The following is a 22304-nucleotide window of genomic DNA, read 5'->3' on the forward strand; positions in this document are numbered from 1 at the left end:
CCAGATTTGCATAAACATTTAATTGAATGTGTGTAATATAAACATTTACTTTTGCAGAATATTGGAAGAAATTAATTGAAGAAAATGGCGGCTGGCTTACGCAGAATGATGAGAATGATAGAATCGAATAACATTTCGGAGCAGTAGCTTCAAAATCAGAAGAAAATATTTGTTCTTTGCGCACACTTCAATGCATTTGTTACCGAACTAATTATACATCGTGATTATTAATTTATCGCTAATATGATACTAGAAATCATATGAATTTTAAAGCGCATGCCTGTCAATTTTCTGTATTATTAGTTGCTCGTTAAATTGCAGGTCAAAATGCGCTTTCGTAATTCGTGCAGTCACATGTCCCGCGTTTACTATCGTCACGATAGTAACGTCACTAAAACGATGGCATCAGCTATATTAATAAAGATAAAATGTTACTCGTTGCAGAAACGGGTTTATTTTTTTATGCGACAAGCATTAAAGTATCGCGTGCGATTTCTTTATCAGGAAAGATTTACCGGCGACTTTTACAAAGGTTTAATAATAATAGAATATGTACGGTATAATTTTGTAATACATTTGGTTTTATTTCCTTAAATAAAGCTGCAGGTTTACCAGGCTGTACATAATTTTTCCCTTCACCGCAGAAAGTAAATCGTTTTTCTTCTCTTTCGTTACGCAAAAAATTCTTGCCGGAAGCGCAATACAGAAGAGTGGATGCAAAATTCATATACAAATTTTCTATATATTCTGAAGTTATGTGAATAAGAAGAGGAAGTCGTTTTACTCGCTTGTAACTTAAATATTATTTCATTCTATTGTTTTAACTATAAACATCAGTTATCTTTTACTTATTTTATACGTGCAGCTTGAAAGCAATTATATAACTATAATCTTTTAATATAATTTCAGCTCATACGCATTCCATTTAATAGATTAAAAGTATACTATGATGTAAGGAATTTAAAAATTAATGTGTCTTCGTGTAGTTCATTCTCTCGAGGATAAGTGTCAAGTATCCATCACGTTTATCATACCATGTCTCTACTTCGTAGATGGCGCGATTTCTAGCTACTGAGTCATCACTGACATTATCAAGAGTCCACCAAAGCGCACACGTTGTTCAGCGTCCTATGTACTATCTGCTACTACCTACTGTGTTTATCGTTGGTTGTGCGCGTGTCAGAGCTAGCATTTTCACGACTCGCAGACGCGAGTTCTTCCGCGGTGGATGAAGCTTCTCGCGGTGTTACGATGGCGAACGCAAGTGGCCACAATAATGTAGAGTGTTACGCTTGGCAAAGATTAATCAACGGGGACAAGTTACATGCAGCGACACAGTTGAACGAGACTAAAGAGAACTCCCACAGAACTCCATTGCGGAGATCAGACGCTGGCTCGAGGAGAACGACGATTTGCGCGCCCGAATAAAAACGACGTCAATCCTACGTGATTCATTGAAATCTCGCTTGTGAAATTCAATTGTAGTGCATTAATTTCGAAGCAATAACAACGAAATCCGCGGCGATGTAACATCTGACGTTACATCTGAAACCTATTTGTTTTGCTCGCATAATAAGGAAAAAATAAAAAATAATATAACATATGTAGCGTTTGACTTTGTTAGCGAAATGAGAAGAGAGAGTGATATGAAAGTGTCTCTCTCAATAGATAACAATAGATAATGATAAATAGTGACTCGATAGAAATCTTTTATAATGAAGTCCGTTTATTGTATTTCGCTATTTTTTTTAATTTAAACAAATTTTTGATTAGCGATTGTTTATATTTTTATTTATATATTGAATTAATTGATCAAACAAACAAAAAGAGATATCTATACATTTAGAACACAGAAATATGTATGATATAATATATTTGTTGGTCGCATCTTTTAAGAGAACAGGTAACGACTGTCATACAGATTTGCCACATCGGGTATTTGAATTCGTTATTTGCTGCAGATAGCGCGATTATTACTGATTTATCATAGGAATGATAAGAAATATCATATAGATACCAAAATTAGCAAAGAGTATGCTATCGATATATTGCTTATCCTTAATCGCGCATCGCGCATATATTATAATGCGCCGCGATTTGCAGATGCAAGTTCCGCGTTTGTTATCACGAGCGAAGTCATTGCAACGATAGCTGCGTTGGTTATCAACAAAGACGGGTACGTTGCTGTAGATTCGGGCTATTTCTTTATGCGTTATGCATTCGAGTATTGTGCGTGATTTTTTTCGCTAGGTATATATGGATTTACGGAGAGGTCTTCCCAAAGACTCAACAAGAGACAAGAAAACGCTTTTATAATAGAATGCTCAGTTTTCTTTCACTAAATATAGGTCGCATTTTGTTCAATTGTTTTGCCCTTTTCTAGGTGAACTCGGTAAAGAGAAAGAAATTGTTTCTCTTTTTCTTTCACTGCGCAGAGGGGACTTGAGAGATAATGCATGAGAGCATAATGCGCGGATGTATATGATTAAGTTTTTAATAAAAATTTTCTGTATTCTTAAATTATGTAAATTAGGAGAGATATTTGCTTTATTTACTTTGCAACCTAGAACTAATTTTTTTTAGATTTCGTTTTACTTCTTTAACTAAATGTAAATGTTAGACATACATTTTAATTTTATACGCAGAATTTATAAGTAATAATATGACTATAATGTTTCAATTTTATTTTTTTTACGTATTTTATTTAAAAGTTCAAATGCGTGCTACAGTGTGAAGAATTTAGAAATTAAAGTTTCTTCGCGGCTTATCCTCTCGAAAATGGATATCAAACATCCATCCCATTTACCAAACCGGATCCGTAATTGTTCGCTGCAGATGGCGCATATAATATGCATCAGTGAACCAGACTTTATCAAAGAGCACGTAGATTCCAAAGGGCATGTTTTTGTGTACTGTTTATATATTCGCGTTTATATATATTGCCTGTTGATCGCGTCTAGTGTTGATCGCGCGTCGTTCGTTACAGAGTGCGTGTCTGTACATTGTACATACACGCAGTGTCTCTTCGCGGTGACGGGACTCCGCGAGACGTTCATTAGCGTTCACTGTCGTCGTGATGGCGAGCAGTTCCAGTGACAGCGTCATGCATCACGCTCGGCAAGAGCTGACCAGTGAGGATAAAAGATATGCAGCGGCACATTTGAACGAGACCGACGAGAATAGAGAGAACGCCATCGCGGAGATCAGACGCTGGATCGAGGAGAACGATGACTTGTCTACACGAATTGGTAAAAATGATTGTGATCATGTGAGGCAGGCTCGTTAAAATATCTGTCGATGTTCAATTACATATTAATTCCGGAGTAATAAAACGAAATTACTTTTAATGGGCGCCAACGTGATGTCAGTTTAATACTTAGCTCTTTGAATTTGTTTTTGGTCGCGCATTAATACAAAGAAAAGAGGATAACTTTTGATTCTTTTGAAAAGAAAAGAAACGCGTTCTTAAAGTCTCATAAATAATTGTAAATAATCTTAAATAGTGACTTGATGGAAAATTTATACGATAAAATTCGTTATCGTTATTGCATTTGAGTATTTTTTGAACAAGTCTTTCGATCGATTTTTTTTTTAAATATCTTAAATAGTCGAGGAAGCAAGAATGTGTATTTAAATATATTTAAAACATAAAAATGTGTATTTGTATAAAACATGTATGTATTTTGATACAATAATTTGCAATTAATATTAAAATAGAACTTCAAGAACAGAGAATTTTAACAAAAAAATTGTTACAGTTTAGAGACATATATCATCATGATTAAGTAAGTCTTAGAATTTCCACAACATATGTCATGCGCATATTCCTGCTTTGCTGTCTAATTAATAGATAATTCCTTAACAATGGTTTTGTCTTCATATTTGATTCATGACGTATCCGAGATGTATCACGCAATTCTTCTATGTTAACTAGGGCATAATAATATGTGCAATACGTGCATATCATGTATCGGAAAATTAATTTCTTGTATAATAAATTTTTTCAATACATTATTAATATACAAATATAAACATTATATATTTTATTTTTAATGAAAGAACCGGTCAAAATTTATCTCATTTGCAGGACCATTCCAATTTATCATTCCGATTTATTATTCCAATTTATCATTCCAATTTATTTTTGTATGAGTATCTTCAGATAATTAAAATGTTCCTAATTTTCACATTCACACATAAGTTATTATATAAATTATTTTAGTTATGTTTTGAGGATTGAGTCGAAAGTTCGAATAGCAAAATGTCAAGGTATGATAACAGAGAGCTCCAGAAAAAAATTGAATAGAATTGTCCCCTAATCAGCAGAGATCACGCGACCTAAATAATTATGCCCATTATACATCAATTATCTTTCATTCAACTTAATTGACACTCGATTTATTATTGAACTAATTTTCTTTACCGGTTTATTATGTTTAACTATTGTATTATTATAAATTAAAATGAGATGTCTAATTGTTTGTATTGTTTTAATAATTGTACCTTAATTACTAAAATAATATACAGGTACAGAAACTTAGAATGTTATAGCTTTTTGAAAATGTATGCAAAAACTAGTAATTATTAGTATCTACTCAATAGCAAATTTCGATAGCTTATTCCATTAAAAATATAGAATATATAATATACATTTATATTAACTTATTTGTTATTAATGTTACATCTACTATTAATTTATATTGTTACTTTGTAGTGTAAATAGCTTCACCACAAAGATCGCTTCATTATATCGATCCACTATAAATATCGATTGACAAAGATTAAAATTTAATGATTATATAAACGAATTTATTCGTAAAAAATAAAGAATCAAAATAATTTAATTAACATATTTTACGTAAATGTGAAATTAACATATTATGTAAAATATGTTGATTAAATTATTTGGATTACATATTCTGTAAAGGCCAATTAAAAATAAAGTAAAATATTCTAACATTAAAAACTCAATCAAGATTGCAATAAACTCAGATATAATTATACACCATGAACAAATTAAGTTCATGCGAGTGACGCTATCATTATGCATGCACAGCAATTACATTGTCAATTTCCATATATAACTTATCTGATTATTACTTTTTATTATTCAACTGTGCTTACAACTCTTGAATTTTTTAGTCGATATTGCATCAGTCTTTCATTAAATTGCAATTCATTAATTTGAATATCTAACTACTTACTTTTTATGCACCTTGACTTCTGTACATATATGTAAAGTTCAATACTTTGATTATATACCATTTTAGACAAGAGATGTGAAACTTAATTGCTACATTTGTACAGAATATCTGTTCAAACAGAATTAAGTAAAACATGAAAAAATATATAACTAAATTTAAAAATATGATTAAATTTAAATACGACTAAATTGATATTAAATAAATTGGAATATAACAAAATTAATAACTAAATTTAATTCCATTAAAGGCAGAAGTTATTGTAAAATGATTAAACAATAATTTTTTTTTGTTTCTTAGAATGTAGCATAATAAAACAGATCTTTAATGTTTTCTGTTAAAAAGATAATAGAATTTATTCCTGAAATTACTGCTCTATGTATATATTTCTCATATTAATGATAATAGATTTAGTACTATTTTAAGTAACTTTTCATTTGAAAGGAATCTTTAATCTGTACACAGATGACTTCCTTATCCTGCGATTTTTGAGAGTCTGCAAGTTTAATCTCGACAAAACTAAAATCAGGATACAAAACTATTACAAGCAGCGATCATACTTACCAGAATGGTACATGAATAAAGATCCATTTCGACCGGAACTGCAGGAACTACTTGATTTAGGGTAAGGACCATTATTTCGGAGTATTAATTGAATTTTGTGAGTTTTTTTATTCTCTAATTTATTTTAACTATTTTGTATGCATAGCAGAACACTTCACAAACTGCAATTTCAATTTTAATAACAACTTGCATAAAATTACAGATAAATTTTCAATAACTTTCTTTTCTTATTTCTACACTGAGAAAAAAATGTCATTAATTTGACTAAACTCGTTTAGTTGTAGTGATTTGTTTAATGCAAATATTAATATATTTAAATCAAATATACGTGAGTAATATTAAGAAATTCTGAATTTATTTCAATATAATATTTTTTGAATTAACAAATGTTAGCTTGACAGCCCGTGACCGCTGCATTTAGTTAAATCAAATAATATTTCTTTGAATCAACGATTTTTTTTTCTCAGTGTATTACATTCTAAGAAAAATATTTAATTAAGAAATTTCGGAAATATACTAGATGCATGACTGTAAAACTGAAAGGTATTTTAATTTTTTCAAAAGATTCTAAAATACTTTATTCCCGTTTAGAGTGTTTTTGCCTTTGCGGAAGCCGGATAGTGAAGGAAGATTAGTTATTGTGGTGCGCGGCACTCGGCATAATCCAAGAAGACACAATATATCAGACATAGTTAAGGTAAATATTAAAATAATACAATGTTCGAACAATTTATGGCCAACGTCGTTACGCTGAAGTATTTTTTTTATTGTTATTTATTATTTCTCGACGGACGATTTTTTTAGATCGGTGTGATGGCGACGGAAGTGGCGACGAAAGATTACACCCTGGCGTCGGTACGTGGCTACTCGGTGTTCATTGATGTAGCTAATCCAACTATGCGTCATGCTGTTCAATTGCGACCCCAAATAATAATGAATTTGGTCCACGCGTGGCAAAGCTGCTATCCTTTGAGGACCCATTCGATAAACATAATCAACGCGCCCGATTATGTCGATATTGTTTTGAGAATTTTCAAATCTTTCATGTCTGAGAAGATGAAGAACAGATTGTTCGTTTACACACAGAGGACGATGCAAAACTGTTTTGAGGGCGTCCCAGCTAACATCTTGCCCGTCGAATATGGTGGTACCGATTGTACATTTCGAGAATTAACAGGTAATTAATGGTAAATTAAAAAAAAAACAGTACAAAATTGAAGCGTTTACTTGATGATAAAGAATGTTTCTTATTAAGCAAGTATTGCCGAAGAAATGAACTTTTTGCAGTTAAGACCAATCGTTTAGGCAACAATTATTAAATGTTTGCTAAGATAGTTCATCGGATATGAAATATATTTATGTACATTAAGTGTGTAAATTCTCATATATTCAATCATATAACTTGATATGTATATGTAAAATACAAATATTTTTCTTTTGCAGAATATTGGAAGAAATTAATCGAGGAAAATCGCGACTGGCTTATGGATGATGAGAAGAACAACACAGCTATTTCAAAGCAATAGTTTTATCGACAAAATATGCTTTTAATATACTCTTGGATATTTATTATCAAATATAGGTTGCACTATCTCTGCGAATTTTGTGAGAAAAGAAATAATTACTCTGTCCACTTTGCACTTAGAGCCCTAGTCTATTTGATTTCTTATATGATCTCTGCATTTTAATTTACACGTATAATCGATATGTGCAGACAATAATACACATAATAACTATACAAATAATAATATAACTATATGCGTTTATATCAAAATATGTTTTTATATATGTATGTATTTTATTTAAAATATTGGTATTGCGTTTTTGACGCATCTTCTAAACTTCTAAAAAACCATTGTACATGTAGATTTGCTACAGCGAATTTCTGAATTTATTATCTGCTGCACGTGGATCAGTTATTAAATATGATTTATCGCAAAAATGATAGCAAAGATTATATAGATTCCAAAGGGCATGCTATCAATCTCGTTTATCGTTGACAACACATGTACGTTACAATGCGCCTTCGGTAGATTTGGAGAGGAATTTGTAGAGCAAATTCGGCGCTTAGTATTATTACTATTATTACATGCGTTCGCGTAATGATATGCGCGCTAGAAGAATAAATATATAATAATACATTGGAACGAGACTAGAAGGTCATCGCAGAGATCAAATGCTGATTAGATAAAAATGTCAGCGGTAGTTCTACGTAGCAGGCGCGTTAAAATGTTGCTTGATGAAATTCAGTTGCAGTTTATTAACAAGTCGATTAACTTTATCAACGCACCGGGAATTTTGATGTAATTTGTCGATTGTCGAATCTATCGATTTTTTAAATATTCATGAACAGCGGAGCTGAAAAATAAATTGCGTATCTTATACACGATGCAAAATAATTTCGCAGATACTTCAGCTGTCTTGTTGATCAAATATAGATGACGCTCTCTGAGGATATATTATTAGGAATTGAAATAGGTAATTGCAGAATAGAGCGATGCGCAATTGTTAGTAGACAGTCGAGCGAATGCTTCTTATTAACCCAAAAGTTGCAAAAAAAAAAAATAATCCTTTCCGTAGTTAAGATTGCAACAATACAGACAATTGCCTAAACAACATTTGTTAATAATTCATGATTTCTATATATGTCTGTATGTGAGCTAATTTTATGTAAATTATGTATTGGAAGAAAGTGATCAAGGAAAATCGTAAAAATCAACGACGAAAAATACAAGATAATTTCGGAGCATTAATTTAGAGATAAATCGCGATCCAATTAATCCGCATATAGATTACGTGAAACTGATAGGGCGAGCGAAAAAAAAGTAGCAGTTATATATTGTAATATGTCGAGACAATGATAATAGAGTAACTTTCTGTGAAAAGATATATGTACATATATATGAGTTTCATGTCTTTTTTATATATAAGTAAAATACAATACATTTTTGCATGTTGTCGAGTTTTCTCTTGGCGTCGCCCATTTTCGTTGACAATTTTTTCGCTAATTAACAAATGCCCGATGGCATGCAGTTTCCTTTGTTGACAGCACGATGCAATGATCCGCATAAATTGCACTTTATGGACGATCACAGTACTATAATTTATTCATACATAAAATATCAAATATATATTATGATCAAAAATCGCAGCATACACGTACATAAATCTGCGTTGCTTGTTATTTTTTGGTGATTAAATTATTATTTATATAATTTATATTTTATACGTCACTGAAATGATTGCCACGTATGGCAGATAACATTTGTTGATATAAATGTTATCGTAGTTCACGAGCTGTTATCAGGTCATTATGAACTAACGAACGATAAGAATTTTCGACACTGCGTCGTAATTCTTACTTGTTCATCTCATGTATACCTATAAATATACACGTCGAAAACGCATGCAAAATAATAATGATATAAGAAGTATTATAATTTTTTGAACGCGCGGTACTGTCGGTTTTTTTTTTTTAATTCTTTCTACGTCCGATATCGTTGCGAGTTAAATAAAATACGTACATACTTAAAGTCATGGGCAAGTAGAATCGCGCTATACGTTTAACCAGCTATTACATATTAATTTACGTAAAACTTACTAACTACGATCCCATTTTAATCCCGGGATGATGTTTTACCAGGTTCCCTTCACCGTGCCAGATCTCCAACAAATGGCTTCGTAAAGGTATCGCACCTGGTTTATGATCGCCAATGAGGATTACATGCGGTCCAGCGAGGGTATAGGCATCGCTTATTATTGTCCACGATGCACGCGACGGAATTCTTAATAATTACGAGCGCATAAATTTCTATTCGCGATATTCCGGGCGTGAATAGACACGATGAGGGGGAATTATTGGCCGCGTTCAACAGAACTGCTGAGTTGTCGTCTTATCAACACGCCACGTTGATTTGTTGATTCTAAAAGTAAGAGTCAATCACATTCGACTGCTCTTCGATTGCGGCTTGTTCTGTTGAACGCGTCCATTGTTCCTAATATATTTCGCGCGACACGCACAGTACTGTCAAACGCATTTTCACTATTTCTATTTTCGCCGAATTACTTAATCACGATCCTTCGTGAAAAAAAAGAAAAACGAATTAAGCACAAGCAGGAGCAGAGTTTATTCGTTCGAGGTGTCGCGTGGTGAAGCACTTTAGTCTGCGAGTTTTCTTTTCTCTGCGGCACGATTTTATAAAATACTTTAGTTTATATGTAAAAATAAACCAACTCTCACCTTTGTTTATATTAGAAAATTATATTATTATTGCGAAGATAAATTAATATTATGCGTTTTCAAAATCATTCGGGACGTATGTTATATTGTTTGCAATCTCTGCGCATGATAAACGCTTTCCGCATTGAAGTTAACTTCGACAGAAATGTCGCTATATAAGTCGTGTAAATGGAAAGCGCCGATTCTGTTTCCCTCGATCGCGATCCTCGAGAAGATCGGTTCGTATAGGGAGAATCCTGGCGGTATCCTCGGGCATCCGCGCAAATTTTTTTTTACAGACGCCGGATAAAAATATGATTCCTATAAACAAGACGCACGAGGCAAACGCGGCAGTCTCACGCATCTTATCATCATCGTATTACATTTATTCGAGAGTTCCCATTACGCACACCAACACATACACATCACATATACGCATAACACAGACATACATACGCGCCTTGCACGCGCGACACGTGAGCCTTAGAAGCACATTGAGCGCACGCAGCAGGAGCATCACATGTATCGGAGGTCCATTCGCGGCGGAGAATGTTGCGAGATCGTCGACATTTGGAATCCGAAGCCGATCTATCGAGATCCAGGAATGCTTTATACTGCCGCCGGGCGATTGAGCGATGGCAGTCGATTTCTTGAATAGAGGATATGTTACGCAACGTTCCTAGATAGAAGGACCCTTCTTGGATTGCGGAATTTCTTCTCGGCCACCGACATCCAATTGCATCTACATTCTCCGCTAATTCTGTACGATTTCTAACTAATGCTCCGTTAAATTTGACCCCAGCTATAATACAGCTATGAAACAGGTAAAGAAAGAAGAGTAGTGTCCTCGATGGATCACTTCGCTCTCGGGTGGAGAGACGCGAGTCCCGAATCGCGACATCCATCGAACACACCATTCGCCATCGATTCCCGATTCAATTCGTTCCTCTACGGGGAACATTCGCTCCCTGATTCAGAGCTCTTTCTCTCTCTCTCTTTCTCTTTCTTTCTTTCTTTTTCGTCTATCCGTCGCGGAATGTTCGCGAGTCACTGTACACCGAATACAGTCTGGACGGTGGGCGGAAGTTACGAGCTATCCTTATCCGCGCTTGAACTTCAGCACCAGCAAGCTTATCGTGAGGAACACGATGATCCAGATGATGGTAGAGATGTAACCGTTGTAAACATTCGGCTCCGTGATGCTCCAGCCGCGGGTCAGCATGGACCGCAGGGCGGTCGTCGCCATCGTCAGTGGCAGACCTTGCGAGATGTATCGCAGGACCGTCGGCATGCCCTCCACCGGCCATATTACACCTGCAAAACGGAATAATCGTAAACGTGGAATAGAGTTCGCTGAATGTATCTTTTTTTATTCATTTTGCGTTTAACTTTTCTCAATTCGATTTAACTTTTGCGGCAGAGCAAATCTCTATTTTTAATTCTCTCATTTATAAAGTAGGTCCGTACAAGACTCGAGTCTTGTATGGGCGCTTGAAATATTTAGAATATTAAATTTACGCTTCAGAGAGAGAGAGAGGGAGAAGAATGCAGAGCGATCTGAACAGTTTGTCCAACGATTCGATTAGGGCACGGCACGCGCGAGTATTGGCCGACTTTCACTTCTGGTGATGGCAAGGACTTCAGCGCGTGACATTTAGATCGAAATGATCGTCTAATGTAACAACGATGGACCCGATTAAATTCGTTGAATACGGGATGATTGCCATGTTTATTTTACAGCGATACGATATCAAGCGCATATTCAATCTGATTGATAAAAGCAACTGATATGAAAATCGCGTAGATCTGTTTTAATTCTCGCGCAAGTTTCATACATAATCATAATTGTTAGATGCAAACGAAAGCCTTAAAATATTCCGAATGTGCTTATCTTTCTCATCAAACTGTGATTTCATCACTGTGATATATTTCATACATACCACTGAGAAGAAGCGTAGGATAGAAGCTGCCTAGAGCCAGTTGGATGGCATTCCTTTCGAGTTCGCAAATCGCCGAAATCACGAACCCTGCGAGAAGTAGAAAAATCTGGATAATATTGCATCTTTTGCCTTCTAATTATCAAAATTTGCCCGTTCAAAGAGCAAGGAAATTGCGTATCTTTTATTTATACTTTGAAACATCTTTCTTAAAAATTCTTGATTATTATTATTATAATATATTAATTAAAATTATTTTATTATTATTATTATTTAATATTATTTTAACGGATACATTGCGGTGAATGAGAAGCCCTCCTCGCTCTTACCGAAGCACATGCCGCAGAGGCCTTGAAGGATCGTCAGTATGATAACCCAGCCGATGTCGCCCTTGCATTCGACGCCGAACACCAGGATCATGAAGATCAGTACTAGAGCCGTCTGACCGCACATCACCACGAATTGCGTGACCACGTGGGAAAACAGGATCTCGCCGGGCGACACACCAGCCACCCAGCTTCGATCCAGCAGACCCTCCATCCTCTCGATAATCAGCGCCGATGACGTTAGCGCGACCGCCAGGAAGAAAACGATGCTGTCAACAGAAGTCAACTTTGCAAAACTCTACGTCGTAGAAAAGATTTTTTTAAGTGTTTGGCGCAAGAGATAGAAAGAGATTAAATTTTATAAAGTGCCTTGGATTTCTATTGAAAAGATCTTGGACTTTTCGAGAATAAAGAATAAAAGTAAATCCAGAATCTAATTATAAATAAATATTAATGAACTTGAGACTATAAATTGAATATTAATAAATAACTTACGTCAATATTACACCCGGGGCCACGAAGTCCGTAAAGCTCGGCTCGTTGGTACCGTAAATGGGGTCCTTGAATTGAATTGGCACGTCAGCCAGTTTTGCGTTCTGCCCGCAGGCCGATAAAAGGTCCTTGGCAAAATCTCTATACGAATATTGAAGATTTCTCGCCAGCATCAGGCCCACTTGTTGATCTAAAATAGTAAAATTTTTTATAGCGTGCATTCTAAGCAAATGTGGCCATTATAGCCACGTCTATATGGACACGTCTATGTAAATCACGCCCATGAATCAATCACGCGTCGATAAATAGCAAATGCTTTGGTAAAGCTATACACGTGCGAAAAAAAAATAATATTTGATTGTCAGACTTAGTTATGGCACCATAAAAAAATTAAAAAAGTACGATACGGATTAAATAACACGACTCAAAGGTAAAACTTAACAAATTTATTGATGCGGAAATATATTTTGTTAAAAATAATACTTATATATAAATAAACTAATAAATGCTGGATAAAAAATTCGGCACGAGGGGTGAATAAAATATTTGAGATAAATTTGAGCCACAATTAAGCTTGACAATGTTATTATCTAATAATTATTAACTAGAGATATTTACTAGACATATCCAGCCAAACTCTGATTTCGCTCTGATCAAGGGTCTCGTCATCGGAATCCCTTCCCAAGGCCATCCTCGCCACGAGGGCGTCCGTGAAGTTTTCCGTAAAGTACAAAGTGCCCCAAGCTTCTCCTCTGCGTACCGCTTCCATCGCCGAGTCCGGATCCGGATAGTATTCCTGCAACAGAAAATGAAATTAAATAAAAAAAAGCGAAAGTCGCACATTAATTTCTATACTTAATTTAGAATTATATTAATTATCACCTCGTTTACACTTATTGTGTAGTGTACTATGTATAATGTATTATATCGTTACGTTATATTGCATTATATAAGATATCATGTATATTTATTATATATTTTTATGTAATAATTAAGACCTTTATCATCGTCTCGTTATCCAGGAAGTGGAGATATCGACAACTGAGAAACGTGAAACTGCAGTTCGTCGAAACCGGGCACGACATGTTCTCGTAAAACATCTCGTGGTTCACTATGGCCAGTTTCAGTCCCGTGGGATCTCTCCCGATCGCCAGGCAGAAGAGGATCACTTGCATCACCGGCAGGGCGAAGATGAACAGCATCACGCTATGCATGAAAATGAATTGTTGCGCAAGCTATTTCAGTATAATCAAGCAGTCACTCATTTAGCAGCCGCTTCATAAAATTCAAATTTATTTGTGTATTTATGTGTGTGAATCTTTCAACAGGAATGTTTTAACGACATCAGGAACAGTAAAGTCATTACGGAATTTATAATATTATTATGCCACTGACTATTCTATTAATAACGTACCCGATGTTCCGCCACATGCGTAAGAAATTCTTCTGCAGAAGCGCTTTAATCTTGCCCCAACTGGTGACCTTATAACAATCCGTGAAGTCGCCGCAGTCGTCGCACTCGAGGACAGAACTGGCTTTCGCACTCGGCAGCGGTTTGCCGTTTATCTGTTTTGCGAAATCATCGTTACATGTATTAAAATAATTGCATATGATCAACAACAAAATGTTACAATAATAATTTTTAGAGTTTTATTTTGAAATTATATAATTTTCTTATTTAGCTCCTTGGTTGAGAAGCGTTCGAGCTATGATGCACGTCTTCTTCAGGAACGATTAATATAGCTATTAATATTGATCGTAATAAAAGAGAAAAATAATAAATTATCACTTTTAATCTAATATATTATTTTTACACATTAAAGTGTGAAGATCACTGAGTGGGGGGTGCCGAGTTTTAATAAATTGCAACGACACAAAGAATACTCGCATGCCCGGGATAAACGTAAAAACGAAAAAAGCCCGCGTGTGTGCATCGCCGACTTTAAGTGGCCTTAATCTGTCGTGGGATTTGCATCGGAGTAATCTCTTACATCATAATGATTTGCTATTCCATTGGTAGAGTCGTAGATCAGGACCTCTTTGCTTTGGTGGAAGTTGAGGCCGACAACGCCGGACTCCTCTGTCACGTATACCGGCTCGTCTTTTTTCCCCCAGTTTAAAGAAGCCTGTGCGCAAAGAAAAAGAAGCGTGGCCGGTGGCAATAAAACGTGATATTTAATTAATGCAAAAACAATGCAAGATTGGCTACGGAACGGATAAATAATTTTTTGCACTAACATGACACACATTTTGAATACACATAATCACGCGTATCAGTTGATTAGACGAAGTGATAATATTCGATAGATAGTGCAATGTATTTTATGATGTAATGTTTTATTATGTATTAAAATTGACATATAATGTAGCATAACAAGTAGACGTAAAAATTCAGAAATAAGAAACTGAAAAAAAATCTTAATAGAAGCTAAAATTAAAAAGCTATTAAACTCTCAAATGATAAATTAATGGCAGCATCGATGATTATGAAATATTTAAATTGACAACAGTATTATAGAAGTGGCTAGTACTACTGTACAATAGAGACAACGCAATTACTTTCATTCAAGTTGATTGCCTCTTACATTGTGCAACGTGCCGAACTCGTTAATCTTAAATTTGCGAAACAATGCTATTGATAAGTGTCAAAATGTTTTTTATTTCTGAAATTTTTTGCTTACCAAGCTGATGTTGTTCGAGATATTCAGTTCTGTCGGCGGTTGAGCATATTGTCCTTGCTTTCTGGAAAGTTTCAGAAAGACCTCTTCGAGAGAGGAGCAGTTGTACATTTGCAAGAGAGTTCTGGGTGCCTCCTCGGCCAACAATCGGCCACTCCTCATCAAACCGATCTGTTAACAAAATCATTATTTTTTATTGTCTTTTTTAGTGTCTTTATTATTTATTAATTGATGCGCAAATAAAAATCGATTGTTTTAAAAAATTAAATTTACAGTTCCGTTCTCAAGACGAAAGCCTTGAAGCCATAGCACACGTTGGAAGTTTCCATAAGAATTTGATTTAAGAAGAATTTAAATTTAAATTTAATTAAATTTTGTTATCTGAGGAATTTTAATACTCATACTAATTAATAAATGAAAGACGCATATTTTTCAGAGTCTCCGATTTAACTGTGAGTTTTAGCCGGGAAGAAAAAATAAATAAATCGAAAAAGGTAATCTTCCTACGATGAAAGCGTGAAGCATATTCTATTATGATATTTATCCTGAGATACGCGAACTGCCGGCAAAAAAATCGAGATTGCACTCTTTGCACTGTAATTTATGCCTGGCGTAATATGCAGGCGGAATAACTAGCCAATGGCATGATAATGACATGCAATCGACCAACAAACGTTAATCGTTGGCTGGATTCGTTATTAATGCGGCGCGATTTGTGCCTATCGAGATCGTTATGCTGGAGTTATTTAATAATCGTTCCTTCGAATATATAAAGTCAGACACTTACACTAACATTGACTAATTTTAATCATGATTTTTGATCGCCATTTTTATGTCGGAAGGAGAGAAATCACAATTATCTCAAGATTAAAATTAATTGATATTGTCGAAATCGACGTTCAGTTAAACAAAGAGGACGACGATATTACCGTGTGCGCTTGTCGGGCTTCTTCGATGTAGTGAGTCGTTATGATGACCGTCTTGTTACCATCTTTAGTAATTTGAACCAGGTGATTCCATATGCTGGAAAATAAAAGAAAAAAAAGCCATATTTTAATTACGCGTGTTCAAGCCAAATAATACACATTTATATGAAAAACACGTTTTTTAAACATATATAAGAAAACAAACAAATGTGTATATATTTGCATAAATTAAGAGAGAGATTAAAGTTAAACACACGCCTATAATATAATAAAATGTGTAAGAAAATATGCAAGAACGTTTTGCAGAGTCATCGCAGAGTTTCCGCGACAGATTCCAATCATGATCATTCTATATACGATTGGGGACTCTGCGATCATCATTCGCAACGTGATCGGTATATGTACGCGTATGTATGCACACGCGTATATGCTCTTGTGAGTGTGCGCACATGAGACTCGGTATTATTTATGCAGTATCTCGCGCTCGCCGCAATTCTCGCGCTGACTTCTTGACTTTTTTGATACCTTGAACCTTGTAACACCGGACTAAAAACGCCGGCAGGACTTTTACATATTCAACAGGCGAAGGATGCATTATCGCGCGGAAGAACATAAAAATAACATGGCGCGGAATCTTGTAGAATCATGTGCGAAAGCGAGAATTCAACTTTTCGCGAACGGGCTAATTTTTCGAGCTAACCGCTGCGATACAATGTCGAGATCAGTCGACAATTTACAAAACTAGACCGTAACAAAGTAAAAGTCGAAAGTAGCTAGCTGTGCTCGATGTAGAGACGTTTGCATTACTATGTATATTATTAAAATTAAATATCGACATGTATATTTTTTAAAAAATTATTAACTTTTTCACGCACAAGAATAATTTATTTAAGAGTTAGAGGTAATTAAAATAATTGATATAGTAAAAAAATTTTACAGATACAAATTTTTTAGTGATCGATCTACTTTATGAAACTTTATGTATAATGCTATTATATATATTGTATTAGCATATTAACGTTCTTATTTTTTAAAAATAACGTTAAAAATTGAGTATGGAAATTAATGAATCGTAAAAAGATCAGTTACACTATGCAGTTAATATAATCCAACGAGTAATTAGAAATTCGATCGTCAATCCGGAGAAGCGAGATAATTGATGATTAATTAATTCAAATTGTAATGTATATTAGAAGCGCGGAACACATAGAAATGCGATTAAGTTGAAAGTGAGTTATGACTTTCCTAGTCCTATTCTCCTGGAAAGCGATCGGGTCCATAAACTTTCCGCGAGACAATTGTGCACGATCGAGGAGTAAGAGAAGTGTGAGCTGAGATGTAAACGATCGTAACAAAGCTGTAAACTTTCTCAGATAATGGGCGAAGCGCTTGAAGCTCTTGTTTTAATGCCGCTCAAGTAATAGCATTCTTTATTTCTTCCGTGTGTGAAATTTATTTGCCTCGGCAACAGTTATGAAAAGGGTGGCGATCACTGTACTATAAAATAAATAAAAAATATTGTACTATAATAAAACGCCAATAAATTCGACGCTTATGAGTACCTAACTGGACGCATAGAGGTTCCTAAACGTTTGCACGAGTTTTATTTCTGTTTCATTTGCGTCACGTATAAATGTGGTCAGGAAATTTTCTACGCACCGGGGGGAAACATCGCATTACCGGAAGCGAAACGTAGAAGATGACAACAATGTGGTGATTACGGTAATTGATTTCCCGTTGTAAAAGCAGAATATCATTGTGGAAAGCTTCTCGGTTAATTATCCGCTTCATTCGTCTCGCGAATGAAAGCGATAAATTTTCTTCTGCGTGAACAAGCTTCGTTCATTTTCACAATCGGAAACAAAACGTTACGTAAAAATAGATTTCGCAAATTCTTCTATTAATAATTTACTGTACTTGTAGAACGTAGATTAATCCAGAATGAATCCATTTTGGCATTTACTTTAATGAGATTCGTGTTTTCAAAAATACTTTTCTAAAACCCATTTACTGTACCTTATTTTTTATGAATTTGCGCTTTATACCTGATATTATTTAAATATTTATAAGCTAGCAGCCTTGTTACAGTTAAATGCTTGACATTATTGCTCGGAGCTCCTCAATTTTACATAAATGTACATACATATTTGTATTTCGACACGTATAATTATTTATTGTAATTTTATGTCAAAAGAACAGTAATTGTACGACAAAACTTACTATGACTGCATGACCATCACGGTCATTATAAGGAGATTTAAAACCGATCGATATTATTTTAGAAGTCAAGGTCCTACATTCAAAGATAGACTTGAACATTTTGAGAAATTTCTTTGCAAACGCAAGCACTAGCCAGGATCTTAAAATCTTAAATCTTATTTGTCGATAGAACTTCAAGTTCGCGTCATTCGATTCGTTTTATCGTAGATAATTACAAGCTTTTGTTATTTAACTCGAATTTCGAGTGATTTGACGACGGATAGAAACGGAAAGAGGCCACGTGAGAAACTACAAGAGGTGCGTTTCGACAAGTTTCATTCTTTTTTTTTTTTACTTATTCGTCGTTCGTCGTCCAGGCCCGTGTGCGGGCGACTACTTTCACTTAAAGTCAAGCTTAAAGCGTGACTTACGGATTCAGTGCATTGGTCACGGGTCCGCTGGTATGCGCGACTCAATCGCGATTTAGATTGTCAGCGAAAATGCGAACGAGAATTCTCGTCGTTCTAGAAAAAAAGTTGTAAAATAACAAAAACATTAAGAAACTCTTAAAAAATCTTTATATGTATAGGAAGTAATACTTTGCAGCACCTGTCTAAATAATTAAGCGTTGAAAATGATAATAATAATAATATTAATTTGGAGAAGAATATTTAGAAAATAATTTAAATTTATACCAGACACTTTGCCCATAAATTATTTATCCGGGCCTTTCACTTAATACCAACAATATCGAATTTATCACATTCATGTTATCGTGTCATTAGCGACACGTGTATGCTTTAACGACTGAAAAAGTAAGCAAAAGATTCACTTAGTGCGGTCGTGGTTTATCACGTTGACTGGTTATTTCATAATCTCATGAATAATTACTGTATTTCGACACAGAATTAAGTCAGCTGCTAATACTCGCCAAGCTGTATGATAACGGCTGTTTAAGACACGATTTCATGACTAAAGTTTATTTAAAACGTAAAAGAGAGATCACCTTTGTCTTAACAATGGGTCCACACCTACGGTCGGCTCGTCCAGGATCAGCAATTCCGGATCGTGCATGAGAGCCACTGCGAAAGATACTCGTCTTTGTTGACCGCCACTAGCATGAAAAAAAAAACACTCGATATTAATTCATTAATTAATGTACAGCAAGAATTTTGTTATCCACTAAGCGAAATCAAGAAACGCGTTAGCGCGTCTCGCGCTAATAATATATATTTTTCGTAAAGTGCTTTTATGAGTGAGACGGTCCAGCGCATCCTTACGAAAGAACGAGAACGCTCTTCTAAAAATAAATCGCTGTTTAATATTTATATTTTCGTAATTATTCTGTTTGTGAAGATGTCAGACGACAAACATAAACATGTAAATAGATATCTCCTGAAAAAAGAAAGAAAATGTGTTAAAAAGTGGAATCGCACAAACTGAACAAAGTCTCTTTTTCTAGAATGTAAAGTCGAATCGGCTGGGAAATAGAGATACGCGGTTCTTTTTCTTCGAAGAAAATATATACTTTCAACGAAGACTAGCAAATTTTTGCAAATATGTTTTTACGAATCCGAGATCTTGTTGCGGTTTTTTAACACGCTGATACAATAGGGAATTAACCGGTTCCGCTTGCGTGGTCGCGGGTGCGAAAAATCCATACCTGAGATTCTTCACCAAACGATTCTGCGAAGGCAGATCAAGAAACTGCAGCAAGAAACGCAGCCTCTCGACGATCTCGGCTGTGCACATTCCGAATATCCAGCCGAAGTACATCATGGTCTCGCGGATGGTGAACTCGCCGTAGAGAGCGGTCTCCTGCGGCATGTATCCGACCCTTTTCCCAGGCACCCCGGAGCCCTTCGTCCCGGGTTTGCCGCCCAGTACCCAGATCTCGCCTGAATTTAATCTCCTCCGGCCGACGATGCAAGATAACAGGGTAGTTTTGCCGCATCCGCTGGCACCCAGTAACCCGTATCTATAATACAAATAATTTGTAACAATTTATTTTGACAGCAACGATCGCGCTGAGCTGGATTCAGACCGAACGAGCAAGTGCGAAACAAAAAAAAAACATGATAAATTTCAATTCGGCTTTAGACCGTAAAAGAACATAACAAAATTACAACTTAAGAGGATATCTCGATATTTAAGAAACTTTGCCAAGTAGGAAATGCGCTCGGAACACCTTATATAAGAGATCGATCTTCACGAGAAAACAAGTTAGCTGATGAGAAATATGTTTATATGTATATGTATATCCCAGGGGCTTTACTTTAGTCTTCGAGACCGTCTCTGAATGAACAGACAAATCAATTCATACAAAAGAGCGTCATTTACATTTGTAATTTTCATCAGAATGCTAATGAAAGCGTAGTTATAGTCAGCTTGAAAGGTTCGTGGTCCTTGAAGTCCAGGTAAACACAAATTCTCGGGAAATCGTTCATAATTATGGTTCTGACGGTTTCGCCGAAGAAATAAAATTGTTTGCACGACTGATAAGCGTTCACAAAAGAGTCTCTCGTCAAAAGGAACAAAACAAGCGTCGCCCACGCGTCTTGTCGAAAAAATTTGTAAAAACCCAATAAATAAATAATCAGATTTGAATTACAACGCTGGAGTCAGCTGAAGGCTGAACGCGAACATGACGTAACACATGGCGAGACGAGATACAGAACATAAAACGAGAACATAAAACGTAACCGAAGTGAAATAACAAAGAAATTGTTATTGACTGTTCATTATACCCTTCTCCCTGATGTATAGAATATTTTCACCGCTTTCCCCCATTCCCGACAGAATTCTTATTCAAATACGGATTCTCGACAATAAAAGGTTGATTACATTAGAAAAATAATTTTGGACACAATTACATCACAGCATCTCAAAGATATGTTAAATTTAAAAAGGATAATATTTAATCTTTATTTAATTAAAGAATAACTACAACTTCATCTAATAATTGTCAAGTTTCATCAATTTTTAACACATTCATACTCCTTTGAATGTTCAAGACGTTTGTCATCACCTTAGCAGTAACAGTGTTTTGTTTACAGATTGCGATTGAATAAATTCATTGAACTTTCTTAATAAAAAGACAGGATGCCTTAAAAATTAATCAACCAAATCTTAAAGAATTATATATGAAATACGGATAGAAAAGACTTAAAAATATAATAAAATTAGAAAAATTGCGCCAAACCAGTCGTAATTATTCAATTCTAAATCTGTTATATTCTTCAGTCTTATATTCTCAAGTCCATATATGGGCCATGTAGCTTGAACTACTCAAGTCAACATCGATTTAACATTGTGTCGATTGTAAAACTTCATTTGTGCCACTAATTAGTAATAAAATCACTTTTTATATATTTAAAAAATTATTTTAAAGTAGAAATAAAAAACTAATGTATAAATAAAAAAATGAAACAAAATGGAAAAATTAAGAAATATCGGCAATTAGTAAGGATTATTTTAATAAAAACATTAATTATTTAATTAATTTTTGCAATAAAGCGACTTATCACAAAAAAAGTGTGCAAGTAGAAACTTGCACATTGCTTCCTCATAGTTTAGTTTGCGTATTGATATTGTTAATATTGCTCGTGGCAGTAGTTGTGCCTAAGAGAAAGACAGATAATTTGAAGACGAATAAAGATATCGTTCATATAAAAAAAATATTATTAATTACGAGGACGAGGGAAGCGGTGAGGCTGATGCGCGTTATGATTTAAACGTCTTCAGAGCCATTTACGACGCACC

General features: G+C 34.9%; 2 protein-coding genes across 6 annotated transcripts in view; one reads left to right on the plus strand and one right to left on the minus strand.

Annotated features, from left to right (window-relative positions):
* The first annotated feature begins 1168 nt into the window (after positions 1-1168).
* LOC112460855 (retinol-binding protein pinta-like) lies at positions 1169-8718 on the plus strand. 3 transcript variants are annotated; one of them, XM_025025763.1, is made up of 6 exons: positions 1169-2176; positions 2836-3248; positions 5667-5826; positions 6357-6462; positions 6570-6942; positions 7209-8718. In XM_025025763.1, exons 2-6 carry the CDS (start codon positions 3077-3079, stop codon positions 7289-7291), a joined length of 894 nt encoding a protein of 297 aa, XP_024881531.1. In that variant the 5' UTR covers positions 1169-2176; positions 2836-3076; the 3' UTR covers positions 7292-8718. The 3 variants fall into 3 exon arrangements, with proteins under 3 accessions (XP_024881531.1, XP_024881532.1, XP_024881530.1); XM_025025764.1 differs by having other exon boundaries at positions 2987-3248; XM_025025762.1 differs by having other exon boundaries at positions 1169-2032; positions 2104-3248.
* Positions 8669-22304, minus strand: part of LOC112460854 (ABC transporter G family member 20) — a 54255-nt gene continuing 40619 nt past the window's right edge. For all 3 annotated transcript variants that reach the window (XM_025025759.1, XM_025025760.1, XM_025025758.1), the window contains 12 exons: positions 20206-20520; positions 19549-19656; positions 16347-16440; positions 15421-15588; positions 14731-14865; positions 14154-14305; positions 13738-13945; positions 13358-13535; positions 12743-12929; positions 12251-12516; positions 11925-12011; positions 8669-11298 (listed from right to left, as the gene is read on the minus strand). In XM_025025759.1, the coding sequence (XP_024881527.1) occupies positions 11084-11298; positions 11925-12011; positions 12251-12516; positions 12743-12929; positions 13358-13535; positions 13738-13945; positions 14154-14305; positions 14731-14865; positions 15421-15588; positions 16347-16440; positions 19549-19656; positions 20206-20520 (2113 nt within the window). In that variant the 3' untranslated portion in view covers positions 8669-11083. The remainder of the gene's footprint in view (positions 11299-11924; positions 12012-12250; positions 12517-12742; positions 12930-13357; positions 13536-13737; positions 13946-14153; positions 14306-14730; positions 14866-15420; positions 15589-16346; positions 16441-19548; positions 19657-20205; positions 20521-22304) is intronic.

This window comes from Temnothorax curvispinosus, unplaced genomic scaffold (genome assembly GCF_003070985.1).
Source record: "Temnothorax curvispinosus isolate PA1 unplaced genomic scaffold, ASM307098v1 QBEX01010899.1, whole genome shotgun sequence".
NCBI lineage: Eukaryota > Metazoa > Arthropoda > Insecta > Hymenoptera > Formicidae > Temnothorax > Temnothorax curvispinosus.